This window comes from Apteryx rowi, unplaced genomic scaffold (assembly GCF_003343035.1).
Source record: "Apteryx rowi isolate R43461 unplaced genomic scaffold, aptRow1 scaffold_28, whole genome shotgun sequence".
In the NCBI taxonomy this organism is placed as follows: domain Eukaryota; kingdom Metazoa; phylum Chordata; class Aves; order Apterygiformes; family Apterygidae; genus Apteryx; species Apteryx rowi.
The window spans coordinates 842,509-855,938 of record NW_020449196.1 but is presented as its reverse complement, the minus strand read 5'-3'; the positions used below and the strand labels follow the sequence as shown (position 1 = coordinate 855,938).

Here is a 13,430-nt window from a genome sequence, read left to right as displayed (position 1 = left end):
TGTAAAACCATCATCTGTTTTTACTAAACTTGTGCACATTTTACATTGTAACTTATTGGTTCTCTAGCATTCATCTGATTTTGTCATACATTTCTGTGTTTTATTTTTTCCATAGGATACTGTGACCTGGACATGGCAGGGCTATTCATTGTGAGTTTCTTAATCCGACTGAAAATTACATATAGATTTTTTTATTTTTTTTCCGTTGCTAAACAATTTGCCAAATGGATTCAGCTAAGCCAAGACACATGTTCTTCTAGACCTGTTTTTATGAAGAGGAAAACTTGGGGATAATGCTGTTACGCAGCAGATTTCCAATCTGAATGTCTTAATGGCTATAGAAAGGGTCTGCAACAGAGCTATTTCCAGCTCTGCCTCTGTTTTGTTTCATTTTCTTCTATGTTTTGCTTTTATACATACATGTTACGCTAGAGCAAGGAAAGGATTTGAAATCCTTTTTCTTTTGGGGACTAGCATAGTCATCAAAACCCATAGATGTTAACAATTTCCTGTATGGTATACAAACAGGAAAAAATAAATGTTATTTTATCCCTTCTGTTTATTCATTCCTCCACCTCCTTTGAGGAGTTACACAGGAGTAAATGAAGATATGCAAAACAAGTTATGACTATTCCCCCTCTTTCTAGTCTGATGTTCTAGGACCCTTCTTTAGGTTTTTAATCTTGCCTGATTAAACAAAAGCAATTGTTGTTTGGAGATCCCGGTGAAGAGTCTATGTATAGTGTTTGACATTGAAACAAGGAAAAATGTTTCAATAGACCCTGTAGGCTACGGATCTCTGTTTATTTCTAAACACAGGTGGCTCTCAAATATACTCAAGCATTTTATTAAATTACTAAAAAAAACCCACCTTTATAAACTGCACTGAAAACATTAAACTACTGTCTGGAAAATACTTTTTATATTATAAATATTCATTAAAACAATATGTGGATTTGCAGAATACATATGCCATATTTTCCTGGGGAATAGGTAGTGTATCTATGAAGTACAGCAGTACTGATTGACAAAGTGACTAAAATTTTTAAGGCAGCATTTGTTTTTTCAAGTGCAAATGTATTTAAGCCATAACTGAACTACTGGAGTAGATCATAAGTGCCTTTTAAGCTATTATTAGTTAATCCTAGTACTGACACACTTGCAGAATGGACATTATGAAAGCTGACCTAGTTGAAAATGTCAATCTCTTATTTAGTTTCCCAATAATTTTTTGCTTTTGCCATCCTGTTATCAACGTACTAATTATTATTATTACAATTATTATATTATTATTTATTTTATTAATCTTATTAAATTTTAATTTTATTGATTTTAATTTTTAATTTATTTTATTAATTAATAATTATCGATTATTATGACTGTTATTAAAATATATTGCAAGTTCAATAGCATACTATAGATTTCCCCCCATGAAGAATTTATGCTGGAAGATTGCAAAGAATAGGAGGGGTTTCTTCAGACCTGAGAGACGGTGTAGAAATCAGTGAAGAAAGCAATGAAGTCGGAGGTATTCCTGTGGAAAGGAGGAGGTTGCCTGTTCACTAAAAATTGAGAACTGCTCTAAGCATGGTGGCTGGATAATGAGGGCTCAAACTGAAACCTGTGAGAAGGTCAAAAGGAAGAGCCTGGAAAGATCGTGACAAGGGCTGGTTGGTGCAGAAGCTCAAGATTCTTAACAAAAATATCTGTATCTGGGAGCAGAAAGTGCCTTGCACAGAGCTGCTGATGACAACGTGCAGAACGGTCGCACGCCGGATGCTGCTTCTGGGATGGATGATATTAGTCTCCTCCTCAGAAACCTCCTGACCCGGATTCTGCTTTCACTTATTACTTCTTTCCTGCACTTGTGTCTTACTGGAAGGAATGCCTAAAATTACATGTTACAAAATCAAGCACTGAGAGTGGCTTCCTACATACAGCAGAAAGGATCGCTTGGTTCTTCCACTACATTTTGCCTTTCTTTTCTTTCCTATTCTTTTTCTTTTTAATCCAAAATGAGAACAGAAGAAAGATTGCTTCATAAACAATAATTTACAACATTTAAAGTGAAAAGCAAACGTATTTCTGCTTAAAAGTTGTAGTGAAATGAACAAGCCAGTCAGAAGTGAAAGTAATTACGCTTATCCTTTTTCCCAGCTTCTTCCTCCCCCTACTTGTTAATGTTAAAATTAGTGACTATTTCTTACAGCACAGAAGGACCCAGACATACTGACACTTCATTAAGAGACTTCTGTAAACACTACTATAATGTGCAAAATAGCCAGCAACTATAAACAAATCCTTGCTTCGCCTCTGAGAAGGAAGTTACTGGTCCCAGTTTGCAGACGAGAGAATAAAAGATACGGAAGTAGAGCTACTTGTCAGAGTCAAAGCTGTTAAAGCGTTAAAATCCAGTACCTCTTCACCTCTTAAAAAATAAAATAACATATGCATTTTGCTAGCTGAAGAGTTATATGGTACTGTCAATGTGCATGACAAGTGCAAAGGCAGCAAGCTGCCTGCCCAGTTAGAAAGCAGCAGGTATATGCAGAAGCCCAGTAGAAAAACATTCAGAAGCAACGCTTCAGGAAACTTCCCTGCAAGGTATTTAAAAACCTTGTCCAGTATCAGCTGTGTTTTGGTTGATGCTTTAAAAAGTTTCATCTACTGATGTGCAAAACCTTTGTTTAAAGTAAGTAAAATGTATTTTTCTTCCTCTTTCTTCCCTGCCTGCAGCAAAGAGCTGTGCCTAATGACGCTGTGTCAGCCCTTCACAAGAGTAGAAGTTGAGGTAAGAATTAGAAATATTTTTATACTAAGATCCAGTAACTGGGGAGCTTATACTTTAATAGACTGTATTACCTCATTTTATTGCGCTTTGTTTTATTGCGCTCCACAGATATTGTTTTTTTTACAAATTGAAGGTTTGTGGCAACCCTGCGTCGAGCAAGTCTGTCAGCACCGTTTTTCCAACAGCATGTGCTCACTTCGTGTGTGTGTGTCACGTTTTGGTAATTCTCGCAATATTTCAACCTTTTTCATTATTATTATATCTGTTATGGTGAACTGTGATCAGTGATCTTTGATGTTACTATTGGAATTGTTTTGGGGTGCCACAAACCATGCCCGTATCAGACGGCGAACTTAATTGATAAATGTTGTGGGTGTTCTGACTGCTCCACCGACTGGCCGTTCCCCCGTCTCTCTCCCTCTCCTCGGGCTTCCCTGTTCCCTGAGACACAACAGTATGGAAATTAGGGCAATTAATAACCCTACAATGGCCTCTAAGTGTTCAAGTGAAAGGAAGAGTCACACGTCTCTCACTTTAAATCCAAAGCCAGAAATGATTCAGCTTGGCGAGGAAGGCATGTCGAAAGCCGAGAAAGGCCAAAAGCGAGGCCTCCTGCGCCAAACAGCCAAGTTGTGAATGCAAAGGAAAAGGTCTTGAGGGAAATTCAAAGTGCTACTCCAGGGAACACACRAATGATAAGAAAGCAAAACAGCCTTATTGCTGATGTGGAGAAGGTTTTAGTGGGCTGGCTAGAAGATCCAACCAGCCACAACATTCCCTTAAGCCAAAGGGAATGTTAAGCCTCATCCAAGGCAAGGCCCTAACTCTCTTCAATTCTATGAAGGCTGAGAGAGGTGAGGAAGCTGCAGAAGAAAAGTTTAAAACTAGCAGAGGTTGGTTCATGAGGTTTAAGGAAAGAAGCCATCTCCGCAACATAAAAGTGCAAGGTGAAGCAGCAAGTGCTGATGTAGAAGCTGCAGCAAGTTATCCAGAAGATCTAGCTAAGATAATTGATGAAGGTGGCTACACTAACAACAGATTTTCAGTGTAGACAAAACAGCCTTATATTCGAAGAAGATGCCATCTAGGACTTTCGTAGCTAGAGAGGAGATGTCAATGCCTGGCTTCAAAGCTTCAGAGGACAGGCTGCCAGCAAGAGAACTAGAACTGCCAGCAAGAGAACTAGAATTGGAAGTGGAGCCTGAAGATGTGACTGAATTGCTGCAATCTCATGATAAAACTTTAACGGATGAGGAGTGGCTTCTTATGGGTGAGCAAAGAAAGTGGTTTCCTGAGATGGAATCTACTCCTGGTGAAGATGCTGTGAACATTGTCGAAATGACAACAAAGGATTTAGAATATTACATAAACTTAGTTGATAAAGCAGTGGCAGGGTTGGAGAGGATTGACTCCAATTTTGAAAGAAGTTCTGTTGTGGGTAAAATGCTGTCAAACAGCATCACATGCAACAGAGAAGTCCTTCATGAAAGGAAGAGTCARTTGATGCAGCAAACTTCATTGCTGTCTTATTTTAAGAAATTGCCACAGCCACCCCAACCTTCAGCAACCACCCACCCCAACCTTCAGCAACCATCACCCTGATCAGCCAGCAGCCATCAACATCAAGGCAAGACCCTCCATCAGCAAAAAGATTAAAACTCACTGAAGGCTTAGATGATGGTTAGCGTTTTTTAGCAATTAAGTATTTTTTAATTAAGGTATGTACTTTTTTTTGACATAATGCTATTGCACACTTAGACTACAGTATAGTGTAAACATAACTTTTATTATATGCACTGGGAAACCAAAAAATTCATGTGACTTGCTTTATTGCAATATTCACTTTATTGGGGTRGTCTGGAACCGAACCCGCAATATCTCCGAGCTATGCCTGTATTCATGTTATTAGTCACTGCTAATGAACAATAAACAAATATCTCAGCAACCAGAACAGAACGACAGTGAGTAATATATTTAGATTTGTCCTTATCTATGTATCTCTTAACCTGATGAGTTGCTAAATGAAAGCTGTCAGAAGTGCCTTTATTTTTAAAGCATTATGAATTCATTGCTATCACTATGTGCATTTTACAAATATTTCAACTAAGAATTGTTTTAATATATTATGTTAAAAGGTAACCTTTTTCTCTTTTTTCCTCACCTTCTCATTTTCCTGCTCCCTTCAGACTATCCTCTTCCTCGCCATCTTACCAGACTCAACTCTGAAAGGTTTCTGCAGCTAAGAGCTTACTTAAAGACTTTAGTTTTTCTGCTGGGAAGAAATCTGAGCCTTGTTTAATGAACCTGTTCTCTTGTTCATTAAAATCAGCTGCACAACACAAAAGACAACTAGAAGAACATACACACTGCATAAATTGTTACTAACAGCTCACTCCTCATCCAAGAGTCAACATTCAAAACACAGAGTGAGGAGCCAGCTTACTGAGGCATGATCAGTCTGTCTGTGTGTCCTACTTCACGTTTCTTGATCGACCACAAAGGACTGTCAGTATGGACTAAGTTGATTTAGGGACCTGAGCAATGGGAGAAATTTGACGTGTTTTGCTGTTAATTTGCAAAATACAGAATTCCACAAAGCTGGAAAGCAGTGTTACTGCTACTAACAGTTAGCAATATGATCTTTGTTGTGCAACACTGAAATAAATCCATTTTTAAGGGAGCATCCTATATAGTATATAATGTGCAGTGGACACATCTTTATTTAGAGGATGTTTACAAAAGATCTGATTCTCCTAAGGCTTTTGTACAGAAGGATGTATCTGTATATAATTGCTATATGTGGGAGTAAGTAGTAGTTAATGTAGCCCTTCCACTAGAAGGTCTACTTCTCCCTACTTCAGAACAGAACTCAAATTTGCCTGTTAAAATAAATTTGAGTTCAAGTTCCAAAAGATAAAACCGAAACATGATGCATCTTTCACAGCAGCATATGGCCTGAAGTGGAATTAATTACTTAGTGTCAATGCAAAAGTACTTCCACATCTAAAAAGAGAAAGGGGCAGATTTATCTGGAGAGGGAGGRAACAAGATTACTCCTTTTAGCAGTGGCCACTTCATTTACTACCAAATACTGTGGACAAGCAGCCTCTCCGCTCCTCTCAGTGTTGCTCTGCCCCTTTAGCTGCTGTTATGAGCAGTGGTGTACTCCTGTAGTCCAATGGAGCGTGTTTGTGTCTGCGTAGTCATAGGCTAGCAACTTGTGTGTACTGGAGATTAAACCGTGAACCTGGCAGTGAGTTTTGTGGCTGCAGAAGATACAGCATTCAGCAAATTCCATAAGAAGAGAGACTAGGTTAAAAAATAGATCAGAGAAGTATTTTTGCTGTTGAAAGAGCTGTGAAGAATTTTTCTTACAGGGCTGGAATTTGACAGGGAAGGTATAACTTGGTAGTTATCACCAGAAAAGCAGCTGGGGCAGGGGGGTGGAACTCCTGCATGCCACCTCAGGAGGCCAAGATACCAAACTCTTAACCTCCAGCTGTGGTTCTTGGCAAACTGGTTTTCGGAGGAATTGTAGGGTTTTTTTGAAGGACACGAGATGTTGTTTCACCTACCAGAAATCTAAATTTGCTGTCTGGGCAGGACCTCAGCCTCAAATGAAGTAATGACCACCTTCCAGATCATGGACCAGGTTTGTGTAGATCAACTTTATCAGAGTTTTGACTTCATCTCATCCCATGACGACACAGATCCGTGTCTGTACAAAGTCTGCGCTTCCTCAACCTAACAGAGTTACGTGACATCTGCAGGGGAGTTGTGATAAGCAGGGACACGGGTCAGACTTGAACAAAGCAGGTGGCTGCTTGTAGAAGGAGTGAAATCTCAGCCCTTCATGTGGAAAGCTGGACCCCTCCATCCTTACAGGAGAAAAAGCTCTTAGCACTAAACAGAAAATTGTTACAGCTACTTGACAGATAACTGATTCCATAAACTTACTGCTCATGATCAAAGAGAGGCAGCATTCCTCAAAAACAAACAAAAAAGGCTGTTGAGGAGGGACTGTATTTATATAGGAAATAGCTACCAGTACATTATTGCACCACCAGCAACTAGAATATAACTGAGGAAACGCACTGACCATACTTAGTAACTGTGTCTCCAGCTAACAGTAAGCAACACCTTACACTTCTAGAATAGCTGTATTCTAGGATTTAAGGGCAGTATTGGAGGGTAGGGCATAGCAGTAGACAGAACTGAGAAAAAAGTATAGCGAACAGAGCTGTGAGCGAACACAAGATAGACTGAAGTCAAAATTACAGAATATTTGTCCACACACTGTGCTTTAAAAAGAGATGCTGTTTCACACCATGTCACATAGAATTCACCTGCAGTACATTGCTAGCATAACGTGACTCTACTAGCATCTGACTCCTTACATGTCAACATTTAATGAGTCCTCAACCATAAATGTGTCTTTGCATTTACATATCTATCTGGTGTGTTTTCTGTTTGGCATTTGGGGGGGGGGGTATTTTGTGGTTTTTTGGTTTGTTTGTTTTACTGTCTGCTGGGGGTTCTAAAATACTGACTTTTACAGTATTTGTATACATTTAGTGCTCTGCTCGTAATTCACAATTCAGATTCCTTATTGTTATCATGGAGGAAAAAAATTATAGGAAACTTATCTGTCACATTAAATTAACAGTTACCAACTTTGACTGCAGCACGTATTTAAAAATCTTACACACACTTTTCAGTATATAACATCCCTTATAAAGGGTCTTTTAAAAGGAGCGTACAGTATTTCAGACTCACATTCTTACTGATGTAGCATTTAATTTTCTAACTAACTATGCATTTACTATACTTTCCTTCTTTGGGGTTTTGATTTTTCATATTAAAGCAGCTCCTACCACTCTTACAGACAGGTGTGGACTAAATCCCATTTGCGTGGCTGGTGCAGAAGAGGCTGAGTGGTTTCTAAGGCTGTTGAGACCTCTAGTGTCCAGTTCCATCATTGCATGGCTGATTTGCTTTTCCCCCTACTTCCAACCAGTAACAAAAAATTGCCCATGCTGTTAACAAGGGGGTGACTATTGAATTGACTGGACACCTCATCTCTTTCAGTTTCTGCCTGTTCACGTTCCTACTGAGGAAGAAAAAAACGATCCCATTCTTTTTGCCAACAGAGTCCGACAAACCATGGCAACGTACGTACTCGGTCATGACTAAAGTCTTTGAGAACTTTTCTTTTATGTATCCAGCAGTTCCAAATATATCCTAGCCAGAAAGCACTTCAGGTACTGTTAGACTGTCCCACAACTCAATCAAGTTCTAGGTACTATATATAGGAATTTTTCTAGTGTCAAATTCCTRTAACAAACCACCCTGATTGTTTTTCTATAGAATATAAAGATGTTATTATTATTAGATGTTCTTATGTTGGAATGTAATTTTTGGAAAAGCGGGAATAAATTGCTCCCTCATTTGCCTGAGAAGAATAAGTGGGAGGTTTGTTCTCTGAGGTTACTGGGCTACATTTACAAGACTAAATCTTAAGACATCTTGATATTACTGTAATGTAGCTTCACAGTATGGTTTCACAGAACAGTATGCAGCACCCAATCCTACCTGTAGCAGTGCAAGAATGAATTATCACTTGTTTTGTATGTTAGCATTAAGGCCAAACTAAGGAGGTGAGAAGGGAAGCAGTCAACTAAAAGCCATTTTAATATAAGAAGCTGATTTTCTTTTTCCATAATTTTGTTTCAGTGCTTTGAACGTGCCAGTGACTGATCATACTTTTGAAGATTGCAGACTGATGATCTCGGCAGGACAGCTGACTTTACCCATGGAGGCTGGGCTGGTGGAGTTCACCAAAATCAGCAAGAAACTCAAGTAAGGGAAGTTTAGCCATTGGTATTTTAATTATTGCAGTGCTACAGTTGTTGATGGCCATCTACAAAAGGATAAACTACCTGGCAGCTGACTTGACCCTCCATAATATAATGTGTTTACATGCATAACTTACATATATAAGCTATATGGAAATCAGAGGTGAGGAAATTCCAATAAAAACTAATCCCTAATAGTATTTATGGACAATGTTACAAGAGAAAAATGTGTTTTTCTGGCCTTTTACATATGTATCTCACCAAAGGGTGGGGAAGGTAGAGCAGTACATATGCTAGGCACTTGATGGAAATCTTTGTGCCTCATCTAAACTGCTCATGCAGAGGTGCACAGGCAATGTGTAGTAGGAAGTAAAAAACCCTTCTTTCCGGCCTGAGACTTCAGCCAGTGGCTTGCTGTTCTTAGTTGCACTGTGCAGTCACATTTCCCTAGTGGTGGTGACTTTTTCTCTCTGGAAACAGTCCGTGGAATTTGAGGACTGACCCACTTAATTGTACTCCATCTAGTAACCTGGCACGGCCATGGTCACATCTGCAGTGTGCACAGTGACTCTAGACTTGTTACACATGTGCCACACATCCATTTATCCAGTGCTCTCTGGAAATATCTTCAGTAGTTCCATCCTACTTATTCTTACCAGGATGCAGTGCTGTATTCCTGCAAAGGGATCAGATATTTCCCAGGCTGAAGCAATATTGGTGTTTGGGTAGAGAGCTAGCTATGGCTTTAAGACACATTCCCTTCTTTTTAGGAAACATTCACAGTATGGCGTGATGCAGCAAAACGACACTGCATCTCAATTTATGGCAATGAAAAGCTCTTTRCTAGACTAGCCTAGTTACTGGAAAGAGGATTCTAGGTTTTGGAAGTAACTCTAAGAAGTTCTGATTTACCAAAGCATAGAACTGCCTGCTTTTAATATTAATAACCATGGGGGGGCAGTCCTTAATTGCTGATTTCATACAAAATACCRGCTTGGAAGTACCACATTTCTAACACACGTGCTCTCTTTGGCTATTTTTTGTCTTTGAACACTGTAATAACTCCTACTGAAATTCCATCTGTCCAAGATCTGGCATATAGAAATATCTCCTCTCCCTTGTGTTTGCATAGCCTAAAATGGAATCATGTCAGAGAGCAGCTGGATACCTTTGCTGCTATTGCAAGTGCCTCCAAAGGGGGAAGGATTGGAATTGAGGAGTTTGCAGAGTACTTGAAGCTGCCTATTTCTGATGTCCTCAAAGAGCTGTTTCTTCTCTTTGACAGGGTGAGTATTTAGCCTGTTAACTGAATGGAAATCTTGTTGGCAATGTTTTGTTAAGAATCACATCCCAAAAGGACATTTAGAGTCATGATGTCCAGCTTAGTAAATGCTTCTTGGTTAGTAATTCCTGTAGGCAAGATAGGTGACTTTTACAGTTACCTTTTTTATGTTTCGATGGGAAAAGGTCTGTCAGTTTGTTGTGAGATGACAGCCATCTCTCAGAACAAGTTGTTGCACCACCATCAGATTACAATCTCCATGCTGCTAGTTGCTGAATGTTTTCTTTTGCCTACCTGAATTTTGAGCTCATTTACACTCTGACAGCTTAATAATTAACTGTTGCTGTTGCAAGTATGTAAATTCAGGCAGATCGTACTAACCAGAGAATATGTTCCTGCTGTGTTTGTAAGGGTGCTATTAGATGCTATAAGCACTCATCTTGCCTGTCTCCAGCCATTAAAAAGGCATGTGCCTAGGCTAATCTGATCACTTAGGCTTTCCTCCATAGTCAGTGATGAACTCTCCCATTTTAGACCTCTCTCTGAAGACTGGATAAATTGCCCTGTGCATGAGCCCCTCTGACTGCACAAGAAGCCTCAAAGACTAGAGCATAGCCTGGAATCCATCTCACTCCTAGGCATTCAGCCTGGGCTACCATGCAAGCAGCATGTTGTACTGCAAGTGTTTATGAATTGGAGTTTGTTTCTTATCTTAAGAGCTCTCCCAGCTCAGCATCTTTGTGATCAAGCTTATTTTCACAGTGTATGTCCTCTTTGGAGGGCACTGTGGCGTACATGCTGATTAAAACTATTCCAGGATTTTTCCAGGTATAAAGGATAAGTTCTAAGATAAGTTCTAAAACCGAAATGGATCAAATGTATTTCCGTATTTGTTGAATGCACTGTGCAGACACGGTACTTGTCTTCATTCTTGTCTCTCCACATTGGACCATCAGCTCCTACAGACATGTAGTGCCAGTATGGATACAACAGAAATATAGTGTGGCAACCATAATAATAACCTTTCACTTCCTCTATCTGGCACAAATGCTTTGGTGACTAGAATTAGCAGTGTAATGCTCAAATCACTAAAAAGTTGAAGGCATAAAAGACTGCAAGAACAGACCGGACTCCAGTAAGCTTGCTCTGTATTCATCTTTGAGGAGAGCAGCTTAACTGAGGAATAGTCACACTACTGTGGCTGGGCTCTTTCCAAACTGCTTCAGTTATGAGCAGATATATTTTGAGACTTCTGCTCTGCAGCTTTGAGCCTCGTTGATTTTTATTTTTTTTTCTAAAAAGATTTATCAAATCATATAAAGCAGGGAAGAAGGAAGAAACAAAGGCACAGAGAGAAGTTCCTTTATAGTTCCTCAGCCATTGGTGGAAACTACCGAGATCTGAGAGACCTCTGACAGCTAGAGACATGCACAGACACGGTGAATTCGAGGCATGCAGATAAGCTGTGTTTTGCCCACACCCAGCTCAGACACAATACAGCTCTGGAGAGTTACAGAAGAATCGGATCTGCATAACTCCCTTCAAAAAATCTTCATTATGTTCCTTGCTAAAGCTTTGCTGAGCGGAGGAAGCGGCAGTGGTCGTGGAGGGGACCTTGTGCGTGGCCTCGGGGGGCTCCTAACAGGAGGCGGGCACGGAGTCAACRTTGGAGGACTTGTTGGAGGTCTCGTTAATCTCATAAGTGAAGCAGCAGCTCAGTATACTCCAGAGCCACCTCCACCTCCTCACAGCCATTTTACGAATGCAGAAGCTTATGAGAGCGAGGAGGTTAGACAGTTTCGTCGCCTTTTTGTCCAGCTGGCTGGAGATGACATGGAAGTGTGTGCCACAGAGCTAATGCACATCCTGAACAGAGTGGTTTCCAGACATCAAGACTTGAAGACAGATGGCTTCAGCTTAGATACATGCCGTAGCATGGTAGCCATCATGGACAGCGATACAACCGGCAAACTGGGCTTTGAAGAGTTTAAGTATCTGTGGAAGAACATCAAGAAATGGCAGTGCGTGTACAAGCAGTACGATGCTGATCAGTCAGGCGCTGTCGGGAGAGCACAGCTGCCCGAGGCCCTGAGGGCTGCCGGGTTCCACCTGAGCGAGGAGCTCTGCCAGATAGTCACTCGCAGGTATGCCGATGAGACCGGCAGCATGGATTTCAATAACTTCATTAGTTGCTTGGTGCGACTGGACGGCATGTTCCGTGCCTTCAAGTCCCTGGACCACGATGGCGACGGACAGATCAGCATGACCATCCAAGACTGGCTGCAGCTGACCATGTATTCATGAGAGCGTAGCAGAGAAGGATATGCTCCATCTGGAAGATTTACAGGGAAGAGTACAGTCCTGTATTGCCGAACTGTAGCCTTTTCCTTGTTCTAAGGCAGATGTTGCTAGAGGTACCTGGCTTAGCTTAGAGTGCTGTGATTCCTGCTGTGTGTGTGTTAGTCTCCTTCACTGAAGGGTTTACATAGATTGTCTCAGTTGTACAGAGCGTAAGTTTGTATCAGAAAACTGTCTCTAGACTCTGAAATGAGAGAATGTTGAAGGATCAGAGCTTAGTTTTTTCTTTGAGTGGCTCATATGCAAGTGTAACTCTTTATAAAAAGTTCTAGGTTTGGGGTTCTGTGACATTATTGCTCCATTTTGTCAGCATTCACTAAGCTGGAATAAAGCTCTGCTTGCCTGGAAGGCAATCACTAGTAAAGAGAATTGAATGGATTCCTAAGTTGTGCGGTTATTTCTGACAAGGGGAAAAACATCCAAGTTGCAATGACTATAAGGATCAATTAATTTACATAATCATTTTCATTTCCTTCCTACTTCTGCTTTTTCATGCCTTTCTGCTAAAGCAAAATGTGAATGAGTAGTATCGTCAGTCCTACCTGCTGGCCAGGAGGACAAAATTGAAAACTTATATAAGGCTCCTTTCACAACCTTTTTCCCCCTTCCTACAACTCTATTAAATAGTCTTTCCTCTCTTTCCTGAAGCCTTAGAATAGTTATACTGAAAACAACTTAAAATACTAAATTTATATTTAGAGAAGCTTGCTGAAATAATGCAGTCACACAGCAGCCAGCCAGCCAAAATCAACCTCAGGCCATCAAAGTTGAATTTCAGCAGGGCGCAGCATCCCACTTGAGCTAGTTATTGCCGTTCTGTTTGTTAAAGATGCCTATTTTTGAATAACAGAACAACAAGTAATGTGATCTCTCAAAGGTACGTGTTTTTTCAATTAAGGACTACATAGTTGATGATAAACAGCCCTCGCACCGCAGTGAAACAAGGAAAACTTCTCAGCAGGGTTCTGCTGCTTTAAAAGAAAATTGTCTTGGGTGTGCGCTAGCTCAATGGAATGTGAAGAGAGGAGTAGAGCAGCGTTGCCTGCGCTACGCGCGCGCACACACACACACGCCTGCTCCTCCCCACACACGCGCGCGCACACACACACACACACACACACGCACACACACACACGCACACGCC

At 40.5% G+C, this 13,430-nt stretch overlaps 2 protein-coding genes across 2 annotated transcripts in view; both read left to right on the top strand.

Moving 5' to 3' along the window:
• The window catches only part of LPCAT2 (lysophosphatidylcholine acyltransferase 2), a 35,723-nt gene that overhangs the window by 14,804 nt on the left and 7,489 nt on the right, over nt 1-13,430 (top strand). The window contains exons 7-11 of the mRNA XM_026068853.1: nt 116-150; nt 2,737-2,791; nt 7,880-7,962; nt 8,525-8,650; nt 9,779-9,932. Of these exons, the coding sequence (XP_025924638.1) occupies nt 116-150; nt 2,737-2,791; nt 7,880-7,962; nt 8,525-8,650; nt 9,779-9,932 (453 nt within the window). The remainder of the gene's footprint in view (nt 1-115; nt 151-2,736; nt 2,792-7,879; nt 7,963-8,524; nt 8,651-9,778; nt 9,933-13,430) is intronic.
• Nucleotides 11,486-12,232, top strand: CAPNS2 (calpain small subunit 2). Its single transcript, XM_026068854.1, has one exon. It carries the CDS (start codon nt 11,486-11,488, stop codon nt 12,230-12,232), a length of 747 nt encoding a protein of 248 aa, XP_025924639.1.